The sequence below is a fragment of the Salvelinus namaycush genome, chromosome 3 (genome assembly GCF_016432855.1).
Source record: "Salvelinus namaycush isolate Seneca chromosome 3, SaNama_1.0, whole genome shotgun sequence".
Classification (NCBI taxonomy): Eukaryota; Metazoa; Chordata; class Actinopteri; order Salmoniformes; family Salmonidae; genus Salvelinus; species Salvelinus namaycush.
This window is the reverse complement of record NC_052309.1, coordinates 67,066,213-67,090,042: the sequence shown is the minus strand read 5'-3', so window position 1 is coordinate 67,090,042 and position 23,830 is coordinate 67,066,213. Positions and strand designations below refer to the sequence as shown.

General features: G+C 45.0%; 2 protein-coding genes across 2 annotated transcripts in view; both read left to right on the top strand.

Annotated features, from left to right (window-relative positions):
- The first annotated feature begins 7,508 nt into the window (after nucleotides 1-7,508).
- LOC120043995 (plexin domain-containing protein 1-like) lies at nucleotides 7,509-11,011 on the top strand. Its single transcript, XM_038988587.1, has 13 exons — nucleotides 7,509-7,658; nucleotides 8,223-8,366; nucleotides 8,569-8,638; nucleotides 8,825-8,947; nucleotides 9,039-9,157; nucleotides 9,284-9,389; nucleotides 9,491-9,583; nucleotides 9,742-9,823; nucleotides 9,905-9,965; nucleotides 10,084-10,210; nucleotides 10,485-10,520; nucleotides 10,608-10,765; nucleotides 10,892-11,011. The coding sequence occupies exons 1-13, from the start codon at nucleotides 7,509-7,511 to the stop codon at nucleotides 11,009-11,011; spliced, it is 1,389 nt and encodes a 462-aa protein (XP_038844515.1).
- A 1,852-nt stretch (nucleotides 11,012-12,863) lies between these two features.
- The window catches only part of LOC120035343 (LIM and SH3 domain protein 1-like), a 41,157-nt gene continuing 30,190 nt past the window's right edge, over nucleotides 12,864-23,830 (top strand). The window contains exon 1 of the mRNA XM_038982126.1: nucleotides 12,864-13,133. Within this exon, the coding sequence (XP_038838054.1) occupies nucleotides 13,065-13,133 (69 nt within the window). The 5' untranslated portion in view covers nucleotides 12,864-13,064. The remainder of the gene's footprint in view (nucleotides 13,134-23,830) is intronic.

Below are 23,830 nucleotides of genomic sequence, written 5' to 3'. Positions count from 1 at the left end.
ATATGGGCTGAGTGGTTTCTTAGCATCAGGGTTATTTTAGTGTTCAGGCCAGAGGACTGTTTGACTGTCTATCGGCCTATGAGCTGTAGTTTAAACTTGACCATGTTGAGAGAGGGTGTGGTATAGTTCTTCTGCAGACCTGACCTCTGTTTTAGACAATTAAAATGAAATGAAAGCCTGAGGTCTGTGACTAAGTGACAGTTGCCTGTGTTTAAGCAGGCCAGACACTCAGTGTGGGCCTTATATTATAACAGAGGAGGTGTTTATGTTATAATGGTATTCTCACTTGTCATATCCTATTTCTCCTCTGTCATCAGGCATTCCAATACATCAGTGGTTCCCAGACTGTGGGGTCGAGAGGTCGGCAGGGGGGGAAGTCAGTTGGGCTTTCAACATACTTTTAAAAGTTGTAATAGTGAAGGCCTCCCGGGTGGCGCAGTGGTCTAGCTGTGCCACCAGAGACTCTGGGTTCGAGCCCAGGCTCTGTCGCAGCCGGCCGCGACCGGGAGGTCCATGGGGCGATGCACAATTGGCCTAGCGTTGTCCGGGTTAGGGAGGGTTTGGCCGTTAGGGATATCCTTGTCTCATCGCGCACTAGTGACTCCTGTGGCGGGCCGGGTGCAGTGCGCGCTGACCAGTTCGCTAGGCGTACGGTGTTTCCTCTGACACATTAGTGCGGCTGGCTTCCGGGTTGGATGTGCGCTGTGTTAAGAAGCAGTGTGGCTTGGTTGGGTTGTGTTTCGGAGGACGCATGGCTCTCGACCTTCGTCTCTCCCGAGCCCGTACGGGAGTTGTAGCGATGAGACAAGACAGTAATTGGATACCACGAAATTGGGGAGAAAAAGGGGGTTAAAAAAAAGTTGTAATAGTAGAAGGCACCACAGACGGTCTCGGTACTTCTCCTCAAAAAGAAGAGCAAGGATACAAAACAATCTCGGACCAAATCTCCCTTGTGACACTACCCACTATCACAGGCCTCTCACACTCTTTTATCTTTTTTTTTTAGTCCCCTCCATTTCCTATCTCCCCCTTCACAGCCCTCTATATACTCCTCATCTCGACTTGAAGCCTCTTGATGTATTTAATTGTTCTCCCCCTGCTCTGGGTATAATATTCTGTAGAGTTATGCCATATAATTACTAGCCTTGGTGCTAGTCTGTTTGTTTCTGCTCGCTTGCCAAGCAGGCAGTAGGTAGCTTACCGGTTAAGAGTGTTGGGACAGTTACTGAAAGGTCGCTGGTTCGAATACCTGAGCTGACTAGCTGAAAAATCTGCCGATGTGCCCGTGAGCAAAGCACAAACATATGTTTGTCTTGACAATGGAGTAGGCAGAAGCACAAACAGATCTGGGACCAGGCTATAGAATGCATAGGAATTTAACTTACAGTGATTTATAGGATCTATATCAGTTATGGGATGTAAGAGCCTTTAGTACAATTGCATCCAGTTGGACAGTGTAGTACATGCTTGCAAGATAGTGGTCATTATGTTTTAGTGATATAGAAAATATATATGACTGAACATGGGGCACATCAAATAGACCTCTGCTAGAGCCAATATAAGCATACCATGTAAGAATCTCAAATGATAACGTCGACAAAATAAGACATTTACGATTTACAAATATGATGGAGTGATAAACCCCTGATCGCCTGAGTCTGTTTGAGATGAGGGGAGTTAGATGAACCTTAGCTGCACTTAAACCCTCTTCACTCCCTTCTCTCAGCTATCATCCTACTAGCAGGACGGAACACATGCAAAACAGTCCGGATGGAAGCGCGACTCTTTACCACAACAGTCCTCTTGGAAGTGGCACCTCTTCCTCCACCTCCTGCCCTCTTATCAGAATCCTCTAGACGGGCAGGCTCCTCTTGTTGGCTTGGTGATAAGCCAGTGATTTAAGTACCGATGGCCTTGAGAGTTTTATTCTAGACCACTTAACTGATCAGAGCTGGCCAACTACAGCCCTGCTCCCTCCACACCCCTCCCTTCAGATAGAATAAAGCTATCCATGTTGTGGCAATGCATTTCTGTTGCTATGTTTTACATAACATAAGAGGCACCTTGCAACAATGACCACCTTGTATTTTATGCAGTCTGTTTTCCAAAGCCCATCTCCATATTCAGCAGTCATGTTTCATTGATGCTGTAATGAAACAAAAGATGGCACATCAAGACGAAATATCATATTCGGAGTGTGTGCAAATATCAGACAAAATGAGCCCTGACAATTATGGGTGGTGCCAGTATGGTCAACACATTGCTAGTAATACTCATCTGTGGCCGTGGTTTGATGAGGGCTTTGGATTAGAATATCACTAATCGTTGGTGAAGTGATCACTAGAACCACATTTTGAGGTGTTGTGAATGAATGCACTTTCATGGTTTGAGCAGCTGGCCTGTGTTTTTCCTCAGTCTACTAATTTTAGTGTGTGAGGTATGCCAACTTAACCAATAAGTTATATCACCAACACCTATTTTATGTCTCCTACCCACCCACACAAACACTTATGTCCACCATAGAATCAGATCATTGCCAAACACACATTCCACTTGCAGGTTATTTCAGTGTTTGGTTTAGCTTTCTATTTATATGCTAAACATAGGCTTCTTTTCAGAAGCAGAGACAAGCCACACGGACACAAACTGCTGGCTAGTGTTAGTCAAGCACCAGATTATTCACTTAGGGTTAGCTATACCTAAACGTTCTGAGGAGTTTAAATGAATGAAGTGATTTGATTCAGAAAAGGGCAGTTTATATGAAATGAACGGCTGTTTGTGGCAGCCAGGGTTGATTCCACCCAGTCGGTGCAGCAACAAAATCGGGTAACAAAAACTGCCATGTTCTGAGTTGGAGTTCTATCACACGCGGTGTACGATTACAACAAACATCTCTTTCTCTCTCTGATCTAGTAAGAACATTCAAACGTGACCAGACTGCAGACTGTGTTACCCAACTCAGTTTGACCTGCTCAACAACAGTTATTTCCAGAGAAAATGTGCAGCAGCCATGCTGACCACGGCATGTTCATGGTGATTCCACCGGGAAGAGTGACATTCACAGATGGAATCTCTTTGCTTTTTTGTTTGCCATATGCCTACCGATATTCGAAAACTTCCTTTCGTCTACTGAAAGCAAGCGACAAAACAGTAAACGTATATAGTACAGGAAGGCACCCAAATTTAGGGTTAGAAGAGACACTCCGTTTGAAAAAAAACAACACGTGCGGTTACGTTTATATAGTAAATGTGACATCATGAACACAACCCCTCTTTCAGAGTCGGACGAAAAATCCCCTAAAAGTTGCGCAACATTGAAGCTGTTTGGATCAGGAAAGCAAGTTCATCAGTTAAAAACTCATCATGTAATGATGACGTTGACAATAAGTCAGATTGTCAACGTTGGCTGGTGTGTTTATGGGCATATTCAATATCTCCCTATCCTAGTCTGCTGTCCCCACATGCTTCAAGATGGTCACCATTGTTCCTGTACCCAAAAAGGCAAAGGTAACTGGATTTAATGACTATCGCCCCGTACCTGCCACCCTAGACCAACTTCAATTTGCTTACCGCCCCAGTAGATCCACAGACGATGCAATCACCATCACTTTGCACACTGTCCTATCCCATTTGGACAAGAGGAATACCTATGTAAGAATGCTGTTTATTGACTATAGCTCAGTATTCAACACCATAATACCCTCAAAACTCATCATTAAGCTTGAGGCTCTGGGTCTGATCCTCAACACTGCGGCCCCACAAGGGTGCATGCTCAGCCCCCTCCTGTACTCCCTGTTCACCCATGACTGCGTGGCCTAGCACGCCTCCAACTCAATCATCAAGTTTGCAGACGACACAACAGTAGTAGGCGTGATTACCAACGATGACAAGACAGCCTACAGGGAGGAGGTGAGGGCTCTGTGAGTGTGGTGCCTGGAAAACAACCTCTCACTCAACGTCAACAAAACAAAGGAGATGATCGAGGACTTCAGGAAACAGCAGAGGGTGCAACCCCCTATCTACATCAACGGGACCGCAGTGGAGAAGGTGGAAAGCTTGAAGTTCCTTGGCATACACATCACTGACAAACTGAAATGGACCACCCACACAGTGTGGTGAAGAAGGCGCAACAGAGCCTCTTCAACATCAGGAGGCTAAAGAAATTTGGCTTTCACCTAAAACCCTCACAAACTTTTACAGATGCACAATTGAAAGCATCCTGTAGGGCTGTATCACCGTCTGGTATGGCAACTGCATCGCCCGCAACAGCAAGGCTCTCCAGAGGGTGGTGCGGTCTGCCGAACGCATTACCGGGGGCAAACTACCCGCCCTCCAGGACACCTACAGCACCTAATGTCACAGGAAGGCCAAAAAGATCATCAAGGACATCAACCATCTGAGCCACCGCCTGTTCACCCCCTATCATCCAGAAGGCAAGGTCAGTACAGGTGCATCAAAGCTGGGACCGAGAGACTGAAAACAGTTTCTATCTCAAGGCCATCAGACTGTTAAACAGCCAGCACTAGCACGTTAGAGGCTGCTGCCTATAGGCATACACTATAAATCACTGGCCACTTTAAGGAATGGAAAACTAGTCACTTTAATCATGTTTACATATCTGGCATTACTCATCTCATATGTATATACTCTATTCTATAGTATTCTACGCTATCTTAGTCACTTAATGTTTACATATCTGGCATTACTCATCTCATATTTATATATCTCATATGTATATGTACAGTTGAAGTCGGAAGTTTACATACACTTAGGTTGGAGTCATTAAAACTCGTTTTTCAACCACTCCACAAATTTCTTGTTAACAAACTATAGTTTTGGCAAGTCGGGTAGGAAGTCTACTTTGTGCATGACACAAGTCATTTTTCCAAGAATTGTTTTCATTATTTCAATTATAATTCACTGTAGCACAATTCCAGTGGGTCAGAAGTTTACATACACTAAGTTGACTGTGCCTTTAAACAGCTTGGAAAATTCCAGAAAATTATGTCATGGCTTTAAAAGCTTCTGTTAGGCTAGTTGACATCATTTGAGTCAATTGGAGGTGTACCTGTGAATGTATTTCAAGGCCTACCTTCAAACTCAGTGCCTCTTTGCTTGACATCATGGGAAAATCAAAAGAAATCAGCCAAGAGCTCAGAAAAAAATTGTAGACCTCCACAAGAAATGAAAAAGCGTGTGCGAGAAAGGAAGACTACACACCTGACTCAGTTACACCAGCTCTGTCAGGAGGAATGGGCCAAAATTCACCCAACTTATTGTGGGAAGCTTGTGGAAGGCTACCCGAAACGTTTGACCCAAGTTAAACAATTTAAAGGCAATGCTACCAAATACTAATTGAGTGTATGTAAACTTCTGACCCACTGGGAATGTGATGAAAGAAATAAAAGCTGAAATAAATCATTCTCTCTACTATTATTCTGACCTTTCACATTCTTAAATGTGGTGATCCTAACTGACCTAAAACCGGATTAAATGTCAGGAATTGTGAAAAACTGAACTAAGGTGTATGTAAACTTCTGACTTCAACTGTATATTTTAGTATTTTGATCATTTGTGTAATTAATACAATCCCTCAAACACGTGCATGTCAGCAGTCAAGTTTTGAAAATAAAGCTTGATGTACAACTTTATCTCGCAACTGTATACAGAAACTGACAATAAAAAATCTAACGCATGGACAATGTTCTGTGCACATAAAACACAACACTGCTGACATAAACGAGAAGGCTTGGATGTTGCAAACAATGCTAGCCAGCATCTGTATGACACCGGATGGCGACAGGCAGCAGAACTAACAATGGAATGTAGCTAGCATAGACAACATCTCCAGCACCACACATAGACAACATCTCCAGCACCACTCATGTAAAACACCTCATGACTTAGCTAGATGAACTGGCAACTAACCATCTCAATAACTCACAAGCGATTGCCATGCGATTAACGAACAAAAAACAAAAATGACAGCAACAGATCATGACCAGACTGCACTGAGAAATGTCCCAAACAGAACAAAACACTTTCTGCTTTCACCCCCCTACTCAAAGTACTTTAAAAGAAAAACAACCGAACTAAACAAAATGTCCAGTGGGGGGCTCTACATCACAACGTGCAATTAAAACCTGAATGAGGCTACGGCCACACATGGAAAATTAAAAACGGATGAAATCGTATATGCATTCTTGTTGAATCGGTCATTTCTGTAATTTCCAAACACAAAATCTCTATGTGGCTCCGGCCTGAGAAGCAGAATAACCAGATGCATTGTGGCCTCAAGCAGAGTGATGTGGGGACATGTGTTATCTGATAACCACGGAGGTCCTCAGAGATTGGTCCCTCCTAATCCCAGATGATTTCAAATCCACATTGAGTTATTTGTTTGGATAATGTTTTAGCAGAATGTTGTGGAACATATGCTGTGTTGTAAGTAGCTTTGGGAACGGCTCACAACTTTGGATCCAAGAGACAGAACATTGCAGTCCATGGGATATGCAAGACAAGGAGAGGAGGAGGAGGAGAGAAAAGCAAAGCGGCAGACAAACAAGAAATCCTCAAGGCCTTTCTAGTTTGTTGGATTGTGATTAGACTGTGGTCCAACCAACACACATCTTGTGTGTGTGTGTGTGTGTGTGTGTGTGTGTGTGTGTGTGTGTGTGTGTGTGTGTGTGTGTGTGTGTGTGTGTGTGTGTGTGTGTGTGTGTGTGCGAGTGCATGCATGGGTGCATGCAGGTGCAGTTGTAGGAAAGAAAAAAGGAGTTTAAAGTTTAAATGCATGCCAGCATTCCCTCATGGCCAGAGATATGTTAATGCTATGTTCACTTTCAGCCCACAATATCCAAACCATTGCATTGAGTAATACACACTCGGTTCAGGGCTATGCAGTAACCAAAAGCCAGGGTTGGGGAGTAGTGAACTGCATGTAGTTCAACTAGTAATTTAACTACATTTTGCAGTAGCTTTGTGATAGTTTACCAAAATTCTAATCCTGGTAGTGTTTTCAGAAGTGAATTACTTTTTTTTCGGCCATGGGTGTAGCTACCTACTGAAGTTTTTTTGCAAAAATAAAATATGGGTGATGTAGGCAATAATTTCCTTTCTTTTTCAGCATCAGACCTGCCTAATTCTCACCTTAAACTGATTTGTGTTTAATGGGCTAAATTATACATTGTGTTAACATCTGACTCCAGAGTGTTCTGTTCTTCCAATTTGTAGTCCATGACATTTCAGATTTAGATATGATAATTTTTCACAAAGTAGTTGTGATGTAGTGATGTAGTAACTTTAGTTAAGTCAACTATATTTTTCTTAAGGCTAGCTTTAGTGTAGCTTAACTTCCACCAGTGAGAAGTAATTTGAAGTAGCTTCCCCAACTCTGCCTAAAGCAGATGCTTGATTTGTTTATAATGTGACCGAGTGGGTTCCGACATGCACCTTCTGACTGACACTGACTTGATCTGTGTCACTGACTCACCGTGTTTTGGACAGAGATGCGGTATCATGTGAATGGACAGCAGCATGAGAAGCCATCACACAGGTCCCCCAGAGAGCCGTGGCTGGGTGACACCAGGGTGGCCAGGGAAGTACTGGGAGGAGGACTGACCATTGACACCCTACCAGACAACATGACACACTTAGTGGTGAGTGGCGCTGGGGCAGTGGTCCAACAACACACTAGTGTGGGCAAGATGTGTACATACAGTATGTCAATGTGAGATTCGCATGTTCCAGTTGTGGTGGTAGAATACTGCTCCCTGCCGGCTTTATATAAAACAAATCAATGTTGAACCGCATTAGACTGCAGAGGGTATATTGAAAAGAGTTGAACAATGTAGATCAAATCAAATTGCAGTGAATCATTTCAACCTTGCTGCTGAAATGTACAGTCCAAGACATTCAAGGACATCCTAAGGTATCTAAGCGTATCCCCTTAACTTATTTAGTATGCACCCTGCATTCTTCATATTTAGTATCCCTCTCTTGTTATACTACTATGTAATAAACTGGAGACTGGAACTCAATGTAGATTGTGTGTTTGTTTGTTTATGTGGGCCTGCATTCAAATGTTGCTTTCACTGTTAACCCTGCTGTTCATTATAACATCTCATCTCCACCCCCCCCCCCCCCTCACACCATTATTCTATCTCTCCCATCTCATCCCTCAACTTCTCCTCTTGCACTCACCTCTACTGTTTCTATAACAGGAGGACGCTGGTAGGTATTACACATGGCGTAGTTTTGGCCCTGATGACCAACGCACAGATGAACTCTGGGTAGATCTAAACGACCTAGAACATGGCCAAGTCAGAATGCATGGCATTTTGTCCAATACACACAGACAGGCTGCGGTGAGTTATACACTTGGATACACACACACACACACACACACACACACACACACACACACACACACACACACACACACACACACACACACACACACACACACACACACACACACACACACACACACACACACACACACACACACACACACGTACGCTCATGCACATTTAATTTCCCTCCCTCTCTCTCTTCCTCGTATTCCAGAAGGTTGCCCTCTCATTTGACTTCCCCTTCTACGGACATTATTTGAGGCAGATTACCATAGCAACAGGAGGTACATTTCATTATTCTTCCGACACATGGCAAGTTGTTCATACTCAGATGGAGCCACTTATCACATTTCTTCCTTTCTACTTCCTGCTTGTTACTTACGTTAAGCACAGAAGGAGTGAACTATTGTAACTACCAGTTGCCACTTGCCATGCATCTCCATAGAACCCTGACCTCTGACCTTCTTCAGGGTTTATTTTCATGGGAGAGGTCACACACCGCATGCTGACAGCAACACAGTACATCGCTCCCCTCATGGCCAACTTTGACCCCAGCTTCTCCAAGGAGTCTACAGTGCAGTACCTGGACAATGGTAAGCCATAGAGTAACATTCAGACAGCGCTTGTTATTTTACTTTTGACCCTTGGTTGACCTCTGTGCGACCTGTCCTTTACTGACCCCAGGTGAGGTGTTTGTGGTGCAGTGGGAGCGGGTGAGACTCCATGGGAGGGAGGCAGAGGGGGCATACACCTTCCAGGCTGCCCTGCACCTCACAGGGACCATCACCTTCAGCTACAGAGATGTGAGAGAGACTTACAACATGCACACTTATGAACCTTGTACAACACGTCTCTGATTTGAATGTATTCCATCTAAACACAGACACACTCTGTCAATTTTTCTCTACCTGTCTCTCTCGCTCTTTCAGATACCTTTGCCAGTGGAGGTGATAAGTTCTGCTGAGCACCAAGTGAAGGCAGGGTTGTCAGATGCATTCATGGTGAACCTGCCTTCCCCTTCCCCTCAATCCTCAGGTTAGCAGCAAGGGTTCCCTAACCCACAGTTATCCAGGTTGGCAAGTCTTTGATGTCAAATACTTTTGCTAAAATGATCTGAAATGATATCTCTCACATAGATGCCCAACGTCGGCTCTACGAGTACCATCGGGTGGACATCGATACAACTAAGATCACCAACAACTCTGCCTTTGAGTTCACTGCATTGCCTAGTAAGCATCTAATCTCTATCCCCCATACAGGCCTCTCAGACATTTCATCCTCAATAACCAGTCACAGTCACAGCTTAGTATAATGTTAATGCCAATGCCTATCATGTCGCTACAGAATCAAAACCCAGGTCTCACTGTCTCTCCCTCCCTCTGTCCAGCCTGTCTGCAGCATGACAGCTGTGAACTCTGCCTCTCGTCCAACCTAACCTCTGGCTGTACCTGGTGCAACGTCCTCCAGAGGTGAGCAGGAGAGGAGTGTAGATCCCTATCTGAATAAAGGAGTCCTTGTTTCTTTGTGTTTGACATCTGTGTCTGTTTCAGGTGCTCAGACGGAATGGACAGACACAGGCAGGAGTGGCTGGACTACGCCTGTTCAGAAGAGGTAGAGTTGGACAATGTGAATGAACGTTCACATACTTTACATGTACTGTACATCAAATGTAAATCACAGTCTAAGCTTCCTCTGTTAAAACCACAATTCTCATCCATTATATGGACAGGCCAAAGATGTCACCTGTGAGGATTATTCCAAGGGGGGACCAGACAGCTCCATTGACCCTTCAGTTCCCTCAGACTCTGAGGTCACCACTCCCCTGGGGCCCCTACCAGAAGGCCCTGCCACGGAGAGTAAGTCAAGTGTGTGAATGAGTGTGCCTGGGAGGGTTTATATCGGAGTATCAGAGTTCAACTGTGCATGCAGCAGTGTTAAACAGAGCAAGAACAATGATGCCATAGTAATGCTCGAGCGCTCAGTGTCTGTTTTTAGCCAGTGCCTGAGTGTTCTTAGTACATGCAAAGAAATTGCACAGAAATGGAGTTCAGGAAAATAACAATGGAAGCAGTTTGAGTCCTAACTGCTCAATATTCAAACTGATCCTACATTCATTTGATCTTCCTGCAGATGACACCAAACGTGTGATTCTCTACAATGGTAAAGGTGGGTGGATGTTGATTCCCTTTGAATTGTGTGTATGGAGCTATGTTACAGGATTTTGATTGTTCATCGTCTCTCTTTCCTGGTTAGACGTGAAGACAGGCCCTCCGAGACAACACGACGGGTCAGCTCACACAGGAGTTATAGCAGGTGTAGTAGCTGCATTGGTGCTACTGCTGGCTCTGACACTGCTGGCTCTTTACATCAACTCTCATCCTTCTGCTGCCTCACCACTCTACATCCTACAGGTTAGTAACACTATCAGGGCTCACATTCAACCAGCTCTGTCAGTCTATGTCCTGCAAAATGTAGACTTCTACTCCCATTCTCTTTAACCTTTTAAAATAATGACCTATATGATCTTATTTCAATAGCGACGCAACAGCTACTGGCCATCCATGAAGTTCAGGAAGCAGGGATTCCACTCCAGCTACGCAGAGGTGGAGGTCGAAGGTCACGAGAAGGAGGGAATCATGGAAGCTGGCCAGTGCTGACCGGACTGAGGAGCAACTGGATGATGAGGAAAGAAAAACGAGTTTGTAGGAGAGGAAGGAGAGAGCTTAGAGCTACACATACATTCCCTACTCCATTACACAAATAATGTTTTTTTGTTCATTCATTTTTCAATAATCACTTCAATATAGTCCCTGTCTTTGTTGGCAAAAAAAATGGGGGGTATTGTATATAATTTTTGGTGGACAAAGTCTTAAACTCTTCTCGTACACATCCGCGACTCAGGTTTTAGGGAAAGGGACAAATGAGAAGAGGCCACTTTTAAGGCTTTGCTAGAATTTCTTTGTTGAGTTCCAAGTTTCTCAGCAGGTACGGATTGCTGTCTCACCATTTTCCACACACCTCCATGGGATGTGTTACTGGAATAAACTGTGATACATTATGACTATCAACATCCATGGAAAAAAACACTATAAAAGATTCTGTATCCCTGCACTTCCATGACAAGAACGAAGACCAGTTGAGGATGTTCTTCAATGATAATCTCTGTACAGTTCATGTTTGAACGTTTTGTTCCTGTATTGCTTTTTTTTATATACAGTACCAGTCAAAAGTTCAGACACACCTACTCATTCAAGGATTTTTCTTTATTTTGACTATTTTCTACATTGTAGAATACTAGCAAGACATCACAACTATGAAATAACACATATGGAATCATGTAGTAACCAAAAAAAGTGTAAAAAAAATACTTTATATTCTTCAAAGTAGCCAACCTTTGCCTTGATGACAGCTTTGTACACTCTCAAGGCAAAGGGTGGCTACTTTGAAGAATCTCAAATATAATATGTATTTTGTAAAGCACTTTTTTGGTTACTACATGATTCCATATGTGTTATTTCATAGTTTTGATGTCTTCACTATTATTCTACAATGTAGAAAATAGTAAAAATAAAGTTAAACCTTTGAATGAGTAGGTGTGTCCAAACTTTTGACTGGTACTGTGTATGCCAAGAATGTATTTCATAAATTGAGGCAATTTAATGCTCTTCATACATGACTTTGACCTTCCAAATTAAACCCAGATTGAGGATCATGTTTTGAAATACAGTACTTAGAAAGAATAAAGCCATTAGAATGAATAATGTTTAATTGTAATGTCAACCAGAAAAGGAGAAAACTCAGTGGGCCTATAATTTCTGCATCCTGACCAGTGAAACCAATTCTGATTTGCGACAGCAGATGTCACCCAAACCAAACTCATTTGCAACTTTATTCCATGTAGGCCTTCACAGCAGCCTACATACAGATTGTAGCAGATGGCATGATCATCATGTGGAATAAAAAGCGTTGGCGTCTATTCTAGATACTTTTTCTATATATCATGTTCACGATGTTGTCGTGCGCCTGTTCCACCGTGATGGTTGTTTCCACTAGATAGCACAGCCACAAAGTAAAAATTGGCTTTATAAAAAAAAAATCATAAAAACACAAAATTAGTTTGTTGGTCTTAATTGAAGATTAGGGTTAGACATAAGGTTAGCAGTGTGGTTAAGTTTAGGGTTAAGGTTGGGTTTAGGTTTAAAATCAAATTTGAAGAAGATACATTTTAGAAATGGGCGGAGTTTATGACTTTGTGGCTGTGGTAACTAATGACGACCAGTGATGATGGTGTAATAAATCTAGTTCCGCATTCCATGGAATCAACCAACTAAAAAGCATTGAGTATTGCTATTTGCGTTGGATTTCAGTATCAAATATATTATACGCTGATCGATCTCCATAGATTGGTATCTGATCACGGGATTTATCCAATTATTAACGTCGCCTCTGAAATCAAGCGTCTCCCGTGGGACCGCCCCCTTTCCTTTCTCCTCGGGAGCGCGGCATTGGAAAGAGAGGCGCCGTGCCCGCGCTTTACGTCTCTGGTTAGTGTACTGACAGCCAGCTGTGCGATTAGAACGACAACAATCTCCGGGATTTGATAAATCCAGCCGTTTAACTCGACACGTATTGTGTGGGAAGAACACTTTTACTTGACAGATATATATATTTTTTCGTTTAATTTATCCAACTAGACAGCATTCCTCAAACATGAATCCGTCGTGTGGCAGATGTGGCACAATCGTGTACCCCACGGAAAAAGTGAATTGTCTGGACAAGGTAAGGGAAAAAATATTTGCAACCAAACATTTGAATTCGCAGTTCCCTGCTTCTGTTTGTGTATTATACATTCCATTTTCAATACAATTTTCTTTAGCGTTTTTAATGATTTGTGATGCCCGGGCAGGTAGGCTAACTAACATTAGCTAGATAGCACGTTACCTGTCTGGATGTGATTGTGAAAGACTAATAACGTTAGCTAGGCTGCTCTTTTGATTTGTTGATGAACGTTTAGCTAACTAGCTAATTAGGTTTACTAGTTAGTTATGTTATCTAACTAACTAGACGTTTAAATTATCTGATATTTTTATTTCACATTTGCCACGTTGGATTTTCACAGATTTGAATGCTTGAACGAAGTGTTTCCTGTTTTCACCACAAACAAGCCAGTGTTAGCACGCTGCGTTAACGTCTGGTTAGCTAGCTAACGTTATCAAAGACAGCAATGTCGTTAGCATTGCCATCAGCCAAGCATCAGACCAGTCAATGTCAGATTGTGATTGATGGCATACAGCGATCAATTATGATTAACTGGTTTGCTGGTCACTAAAGATGAACTTTTACTCCATTGCATTGTGAAATCTATTTTACTAGTTTAGCCCAAATTGTTAATTTCAGTTCTAGCTAGCGAGATTAATGAGTGTTCGTGATTTCAAAGTTAGTTAGTTAACGTTAGTTTCAGTTCTCACCAAGTCCAGAAATAAACATGTGACGCGTTACCATCGCGAATTTCATAGCCAGAACTTCCTGGTGTAATTTGTGTCAGTGTCAATTTGACTCAAGCTAAGAATCTTGTTTTTTCAGGTTGGAACAATAATTTGGGGTTGTTCAGTTGCAATCGAGTGCTTTATCAAAATCCAGTGTTTGCTAGCAGCTCACACAAGCTACTCCGTATAAGGAAGTGTAATCTATCAGGGTGTGGAAGATTTAAAACTCAAAGGGAACAGAGCCATGCTTCACACGTTAAGTGAAATTGTCAATACTTTAAAAAAAGTCAACACAATGTCAAAACATCCATCTGTGAGGGCTTTGTGTGCACGCACAGGCTAGCGAGTGTAATATAAAACAGTCACTCTACTATCGTGGTCTTGCCTGTTTAGTCTCTTGTCACTCAGGACTGCAGTAACACATGTTCTGCAGCATGTTGTATCTGTCAGTTGTTGTCTTGTGTAGCTCATTGTTATTAATGCTGTCAACAGAAACAACACTACCTTTATGGCACATGTAGCCAAGTGGTTAGAGAGTTGGGCCAGTAACCGAAAGGTTGCTGGATCAAACCCCCGAGTTGACAAGGTAAAAATCTGACGTTCTGCCCCTGAGCAAGGCAGTTTAACCACTGTTCCCCGGGCATGGAAGACGTGGTTGTCAATTATGGCAGCCTCCCCGAACCCCTCTGATTCAGAGGGGTTGGGTTAAATGCGGAAGACACATTTCAATTGAATACCTAGTCAGTTGTACAACTGAATGCGTCTCCCTTTCCTGTACACTCGTGTCAATCAAGCTGAACCACACAATCCCTGTACCCACTTCTTTTTGCACACAGGATAGGCCAAGGCTATAATAATCACATATTCTCATGTGGTCACTCTTTGTGTAATTTGAAGGTCCGTTACTTTTGCTGCCAGAGCGCACTGAGCAGAGTGCACATTGCATTACTCTAGTGGAGGATGTGGGCGGGGTCACCCTTTGTGCTGAGAGAAGGATCCATAGGCATTTTCTACACACTCTCAGCCTAGTGATGCCGGGGGCGTTTTTACAAATTGTCTACTGGACATTGGGAAGGCCTTGTGGAGTCGACCATAAGTGGGTGTAATCTATTTGGGTCGATAGATGGAGCGTCTGGTGAGAGATGATAGCGCACATTACCAGCCATCAGAGATGCCGATACTTGTGTGCACTGCACGCCCATGGGTTTGAACTCCTCATACTCCCTGTTGCGCAAGAACAAGGCCCTTGTTATTGTTGTCCAACAGGATGGAGATGAAATTGACAACCCTGACCTTGGATTGAAATGTAGATTTACATTTACATTTAAGTCATTTAGCAGACGCTCTTATCCAGAGCGACTTACAAATTGGAAAGATCATACATATTCATCCTGGTCCCCCCGTGGGAATTGAACCCTGGTCCCCCCGTGGGAATTGAACCCACAACCCTGGCGTTGCAAGCGCCATGCTCTACCAACTGAGCCACACGGGATCCCAAAATAAAACTATCTCTTACATATTCATGTAAACTGTTTCTGGGTGTTCTGGCTAGAAATCAGGTGAACTGAACCTAAGCAGAACCGCCACCGTGTTTTCTGGGAAATCGTGAGCACGCTGCCCCGAAGCAGCGCACATTCCGGCAGACAGACACTCCCATAAAAATGTGCTCAGTCAGAGGCCTGCTGTGCTGCCTGTCTCCCCCTCTGAGCCCAGGGAGCGTCTGTCTGTCTTAGCTGCTATTCCGCATCAGCGCTCTCCTCCTCAGACATGAAAACAACCTCCCTATTCCCCTTCTGGGCACTGGTTGCCCTTCTCGTTTGTTTAAACCAGACGAGGCCAGCCGCGACGGGCGGCAGTTTTTCCAGTCTGGTTCAGGTGAAGGCAGCCAGGGTAGTCAAGGCTGCAGCGTGCGGTTCCCTCGGCGACCGCTGAATACTTGCTTACCTGACAAACTGTCTACTTGTGTAATGTATCTGGCTGTGCTGTGGAGAAGCTGGGTCATAGACGCTTGTTTGTCTGCCGTCCTGCATTTCATTATAGTGGGACAGGGCTGGGATCTGCAGGAGGAGGGGGCACCTGAGGATGAGGTGTAAAGACAGGAAATGTTATGTGAGACTTAAGGGATTAGGCATACTCATCTGTCTTGCTTTCAATATGTTGACGTTGCCTGTTAGTAATGCAGTACTATGCTTCAGAGGTTTTTGACAAGTGCTCCTAGCTATCGAAACAGATGAGTGCTGTTGAGGACCAGGGGCCTCGCTGTAAGGGTTATGTTAACTGCAGCAGATGGGATTTTGCCAGATAGTAGGTTATTCATAACCATAGTGCTGACTGTACACACTATGCAAACCTGGTTTAACCAAGCCTGGAAACATGGCTGTGTTGGATTGGATTTGTTTGACTGTGTGCAAGACAGATGATAATGTGTGCGTCTGTGTTTCTGCGTTCTGAGAGTCTGTTATATTGATGGAATGATTTCCTGTGTGGGAGATTCTGTATACAGGTAATCGCATACTCAATATGTGCATTCTACCCTGTGTCTCGTACCTATACTGTTTTTTCATTTGGATGGACGTTCTCTCTCTCTCCCTATGGGCAACCCGTTCTGCAAGGACTCTTGCCTGCTTTATCAATATTTAATTGACATAAATACCACTATACGTCTGCTCTGTGGCTTCAAACGTGTGTACCTGAGTGTGAGCGGCCCAGGCAGTAGGGTGAAGGCCTTATCAGTTTCTGCCCAGCAGGGAAGAAGCTCACAGATAAGTTCCTCTCCTCTTTGAAAAGCAGAACCTCCCTGCAGGTAGAGGGGGAGAGTAGGGAGAGAGAGAGAAACTTGTGATCTTCCTCAACTCTGGAAGAAGGGCAGGTTCAGGGAGGGGATGCGCGCACTTAAGGCCCTTAATCGCCCAGCCCTAGCTTACATGCTGACCACACCGCTCGCGTCGCAAAATAATTTTACACATACATGTTATTCAATCATTGCACCCACACTGCTTGCGTTTGCCAATGAGCGTCTGCGTTGCCAGGAGCTAAAATAGAAGTCAGTTCTATTTGTGACTCTGAACGCGGTGCAAGTCCTGGCTCTCCCATATCCTCCCATCTCCTCATTGGTTTATAGAAGCAGATACCCATGTGCCATCTCCTCATTGGTTATACCCACGTGGGTGATTGAAAACTGACCAACCTCAGTTCATCTTTGGTAATACACCTTTTATTATGAAAGTTAGATTGCATTCACCATATAAAGTCTAAAGAAGAAAAAGCCTGGAAGCAGGTGAGATGACTAGAAATGATTCGGTTGACCGGTTTATGTGTGGATTAATTGTAGAGGACCTTGTGGATTTCAGGTAAATTAACAACTCAATGTTTATATCCCAGGCCAAATTAGCTAGCAAGCTAGCTAAATTGCCATAAAATGTTTAATGCTTTTCGACCTGTCCCCAAATTAATATAATTGGTTCAGAGTTTGTTTTGGTATTTCAACCTGCGTGTCGTGACCGCGTTTGGTGTGGAGGGACAAAATCAATTTGCGTGAGTCCGGTTTGGGTATGGTGTTTTTTTTGCACTGAGTAAAATGCAGGGTAGAGGTTTCAAAATAACAAGACTGGACAAAATGCGGCCATATAAATGGCATGCATAAACAGGCGAAGCAAGGCTCACCTCATCAGTGACATTCCTTCAAGGTGCATTTTAGATTATCAAATTGTGGCAAATTATATTTTTTTAAACATTTTAGTACCACTTTCTGAAATTGATTATGGTTAGGTCTAATCACATTCCAGATATTATAAAATAGAGCCCTGGAGGATAAGATTAAGATTTTTTGTGGCTCCTGTTTAAAATTATTTAATTAAATTGGGACTGGAAAAACGCTTTCAGTGTAAACTGAAACGACTAAACGCAAATATATAAAGTATGTAGAACGGGTGGCAGGTAGCCTAGTGGTTAGAGCGTTGGACTAGTAACCGAAAGGTTGCAAGAGCGAATCCCCGAACTGACAAGGTAAATATCTGTCGTTCTGCACCTGAACAAGGAAGTTAACCCACTGTTCTTAGGCCGTCATTGAAAATAAGAATGTGTTCTTAACTGACTTGCCGAGTTAAATAAAGGTAAAATAAAAAAAAATGTACAAAATATATATATTTTCTATATATGTAATATATAAGACCTATATATTTTAAAATAATTGAATCTTTGAGAACTAACAATCATCAATAAAAGCTAGACAGGGAGAATTGACAATTCCAAAAATAATTCATTTAGCAGTATAGATGTTATGTTTTAGCAGAAGAACACTGCATTAGCCATGGCAAAATGCATAACATTGCAGAAAATTGGCTTTATAACAGCAACATTTTCTCATCTCCATGGTAGAATTGCAGGAAAATGGCTTTATAAAAGCAACAATTTCTCTCATCTCCATGGGTATGTAGGCCGTTATTGTAAATAAGAATTTGTTCTTAACTGACTTGCCTAGTTAAATAAAGATCAAATACAAAAATGTATAAACAAATGTGTAGAATTGCAGGAAATTGGCTTAGAATGCTAAAAGAAGTATAAAAATAAATCTGCCGCTCTAACAATCTACTGCACCCCCTGCGACACCCACCACCTTAAGCTCCTTTTGATCCAGACACAAACCTGCATGGTACACAGTCTTAGTTAGGTCAAAGGTCAGAATGCAATCTGTTGACTGAACCAACAGATACCTCTACCATCGTTTTAAGGAAAGCTGTGAGGTCAAACTCAACTCCTCCCCTGTAGCTGAGTCATGTCCACTCCCCCGCTCATCATCTTGGCTGATGTAGTCACACCACTACAGGCACAAGCCTCATCATGCACTGTTGCTCTGCAAAAAACATATGCAAAACCCCTCTCTCCCCGAATAGCCACCTCCTGGCTATCTCATCAGGATCAACAGTGCCAACTCTCTGCATGCTAGTCTGCCTACCGCCTGTCAGCACTGACTGGACCGTTCTACAGACACTGTTTATAACAGGCCCATTCAAATACACGGCGTCAATGACTAACACTGATGATCTGTCAGTTGATCTTATTCAAATAGGCCTTTCTGATACTGTCTGATCAGACAAGCAAGTCATGTAATTCAATGTTTTTCCACTGAAATGAGCTTAGGCCTATTTATATGGTTGGGCAAAATTTAGACGGAATATATTTTAAAAGCTGATTAATGTTGTCCGAGGGGTGAGCGGTTTTTCCAGGCAGTCGCCTCCATTTGTGACTCAGATCAGAGGCAGAGTCCATGGTGGAGTCAGTCACCTGAGGTAGTGACTCATGCGTTGCTTCCCTGGTCAGGTGACTGGGTAAGGTAGGTAGTTCTGTGCTCTGTATGTGTGTCTATGGAACTGGGACACCCATTGCTCTCAGTACTATGGTTCTATTAATAGGAATACAGAGAGATTTGATTTTCCTGTTCTCTGTGTGTGAGATGGAGGATTTAGGAAAAGGCTGTGGAAAAGGGACTGTTCAGATGAACTTTAAATAAACAGTTCAAGCTGGGTGTGTGCTTCCTGTCCAGAATCAAGTGAGTCAACAATCTACCAAAATGCTCTGAGTCTCTCAGCTCTCCACAATCGGGGATTTCAGAATGGTTTGGTGCCGGGCAGGCGGTCTCCCTGTCTAAGCACACTACAGCAGATCTCCTCACACACACCACAAGTGGTCTGTTGATGCGTGTTAAGTGCATACATTAGCGAGCGCTGTGCTTCTTCCGCTGGCCAACGCAAACGCATCAGGTAGGTCAATAATTAACCGTGGGCTTTAATGAGTTAGTGTAGCGTTTCCCAAACTCGGTGCATGTTTTTGGTTGTTGCCCTAGTGTAAGCTGATTCAAATGATCAAAGCTTGATGATCCGTTGATAAGTTGAATCAGCTGTGTAGTGCTAGGGCAACAACCAAAACGTGCACCCCTCGGGGTCCCGAGGACTGAGTTTGGGGGAAACCCTGAGTTAGTGGCAGCCAGATGTGGGCTCACTGAGGCAACACACACACAGTGAATGAGTGTGTGTGTCTGATAACCTTGTGAGTGTAGTAGAGTCCCTATCGGGTGTGCACACAGCCTGACAACGTGTCTGGAGTGCCTCCTATAGCCTGGGGTCTGTCCATACTGGCCGGGGTCTCGGCCACAGTCTGGGGGATCGTTAGGCTGACCGAGCACGTTCACAACATTTAGTCCTGGGCCCCCGCTGACAGACACGCATGGCCCGGAGCTGCGCTGATGCAGGGAGACAGTCCTGCTTTTTACTGGATCACATCTTCTCGGCCTTGGTTTCTGCGGTGTCCTGATTCTCTTACTTGACTGCCTGATCCAGCCTCTCAGTCTCAGCACCCACTCAGGCCCCAGCTGGGTTTTTCTGGAGTCTGAACACTGACAGTCTCATTCCCTCGTTCTAAATGAATTGCTCCTCCTCTCCTTGTCTCTCAGTAGTGTATTGGCCCCAGAGATGGTCATGGGATCTGTGGGAGGAGTAATCCTGACCTGGTGGGTTAGCAGGTTTTGGTGAAGGCCAGGTATTCTTTTTTTTTGTTGACACGGCTGCAATCCAAGCCTGTTCTCTATGGAGCTGGAATTCACCCAAGGTCAATATTGAGTTTACCCCGGTAAACACAGGATCAAAGTCCACTGCTGCCATTCAGCTCACCTTTACCCCTCCGCTTGCGGCATTAGCACCCGCAGTCACACACTCTATTGGCTCTCTTTGTTCTATTTGTTTATCCATCACTTCTCAATAACACAGATTAGGATTACAGATTAGGGGAGATGCCCAGAGCGAATGTAGAGAGTATGGCAACAGAGAGACTGGAGTTGAGACATGAGATTGGGATGAATATTTAGACGGGTGGACAGACGCCTTCTAAAATGGCCACCGCATCTGGAAAAAGCTGAGGCCTAGATTTAGTAGAAATGTAAACTACCAACACAGTGGTGGTGTTTGATCTGTCAGCGATTTGACATGCCAGAGCCACAGAGAGGGAGAGGCAAAGACGATGCATCCGTCAGTGGGTCCTGTCTCTCTGACTGGGCCTGTGTAGTGTGGTTGGGGTATAGGTTTGGCCCAGTGTTGCTGGCTGGCTCTGGATCAGAGCTCCATTGACCAGGGCCTGTGTTCAGAATGAGCCCACTCCTTTGTCTGCCTCAGCCCGGCTCTGCTGGTCAGCAGCTTCACACACACACACACACACACACACACACACACACACACACACACACACACACACACACACACACACACACACAGACAGTCCTGGGTGGTCCGTCCGTAAAGGCCAGTGTGAGAACAGACCAGACTAGAATTCTGAAAAGGTAGCAGAGCGAATGGAGTCATGGATTTAAGGCAAATGCTTTTGTCCCGTAGTGGATAAACTGCATCCAGGAATCCCTGCTATATGTTCTGGAAACACTCCTTGTTCTACAATCCTCCCCTAGTCACTGTAGTTGTCTTCTCTATTCCATAGTGTTGTAATGGGTATCCGCGGCTTTCATGGTGGATATCCTGACCCTCTCCGGACAGTGAGGAGAGAAGATGATTTATAGTGTGCTGTATCAGTATTATAATACTACTAATAATAATTAGTAGTAGTAATGTGCTGCATGCTTTTAACCCAGCCTGTATCACTGTAGACCACACAGGGACCTGATGATACCCCCAGCCTGTATCACTGTAAACCACACAGGGACCTGATGATACCCAGCCTGTATCACTGTAGACCACACAGGGACCTGATGATACCCCCAGCCTGTATCACTGTAGACCACACAGGGACCTGATGATACCCCCAGCCTGTATCACTGTAGACCACACAGGGACCTGATGATACCCAGCCTGTATCACTGTAGACTACACAGGGACCTGATGATACCCCCAGCCTGTATCACTGTAGACCACACAGGGACCTGATGATACCCCCAGCCTGTATCACTGTAGACCACACAGGGACCTGATGATACCCCCAGCCTGTATCACTGTAGACCACACAGGGACCTGATGATACCCCCAGCCTGTATCACTGTAGACCACACAGGGACCTGATGATACCCCCAGCCTGTATCACTGTAGACCACACAGGGACCTGATGATACCCCCAGACTGTATCACTGTAGACCACACAGGGACCTGATGATACCCGCAGCCTGTATCACTGTAGACCACACAGGGACCTGATGATACCCCCAGCCTGTATCACTGTAGACCACACAGGGACCTGATGATACCCCCAGCCTGTATCACTGTAGACCACACAGGGACCTGATGATACCCCCGGCCTGTATCACTGTAGACCACACAGGGACCTGATGATACCCCCGGCCTGTATCACTGTAGACCACACAGGGACCTGATGATACCCCCGGCCTGTATCACTGTAGACCACACAGGGACCTGATGATACCCCCGGCCTGTATCACTGTAGACCACACAGGGACCTGATGATACCCCCGGCCTGTATCACTGTAGACCACACAGGGACCTGATGATACCCCCGGCCTGTATCACTGTAGACCACACAGGGACCTGATGATACCCCCGGCCTGTATCACTGTAGACCACACAGGGACCTGATGATACCCCCGGCCTGTATCACTGTAGACCACACAGGGACCTGATGATACCCCCGGCCTGTATCACTGTAGACCACACAGGGACCTGATGATACCCCCGGCCTGTATCACTGTAGACCACACAGGGACCTGATGATACCCCCGGCCTGTATCACTGTAGACCACACAGGGACCTGATGATACCCCCGGCCTGTATCACTGTAGACCACACAGGGACCTGATGATACCCCCGGCCTGTATCACTGTAGACCACACAGGGACCTGATGATACCCCCGGCCTGTATCACTGTAGACCACACAGGGACCTGATGATACCCCCGGCCTGTATCACTGTAGACCACACAGGGACCTGATGATACCCCCGGCCTGTATCACTGTAGACCACACAGGGACCTGATGATACCCCCGGCCTGTATCACTGTAGACCACACAGGGACCTGATGATACCCCCGGCCTGTATCACTGTAGACCACACAGGGACCTGATGATACCCCCGGCCTGTATCACTGTAGACCACACAGGGACCTGATGATACCCCCGGCCTGTATCACTGTAGACCACACAGGGACCTGATGATACCCCCGGCCTGTATCACTGTAGACCACACAGGGACCTGATGATACCCCCGGCCTGTATCACTGTAGACCACACAGGGACCTGATGATACCCCCGGCCTGTATCACTGTAGACCACACAGGGACCTGATGATACCCCCGGCCTGTATCACTGTAGACCACACAGGGACCTGCTGATACCCCCGGCCTGTATCACTGTAGACCACACAGGGACCTGCTGATACCCCCGGCCTGTATCACTGTAGACCACACAGGGACCTGCTGATACCCCCGGCCTGTATCACTGTAGACCACACAGGGACCTGCTGATACCCCCGGCCTGTATCACTGTAGACCACACAGGGACCTGCTGATACCCCCGGCCTGTATCACTGTAGACCACACAGGGACCTGCTGATACCCCCGGCCTGTATCACTGTAGACCACACAGGGACCTGATGATACCCCCGGCCTGTATCACTGTAGACCACACAGGGACCTGATGATACCCCCGGCCTGTATCACTGTAGACCACACAGGGACCTGATGATACCCCCGGCCTGTATCACTGTAGACCACACAGGGACCTGATGATACCCCCGGCCTGTATCACTGTAGACCACACAGGGACCTGATGATACCCCCGGCCTGTATCACTGTAGACCACACAGGGACCTGATGATACCCCCGGCCTGTATCACTGTAGACCACACAGGGACCTGATGATACCCCCGGCCTGTATCACTGTAGACCACACAGGGACCTGATTAGAGGTCGACTGATTATGATTTTTCAACGCCAATACCGGTTATTGGAGGACAAAAAAAGGCTATACCGATTAATCAGACATTTGTA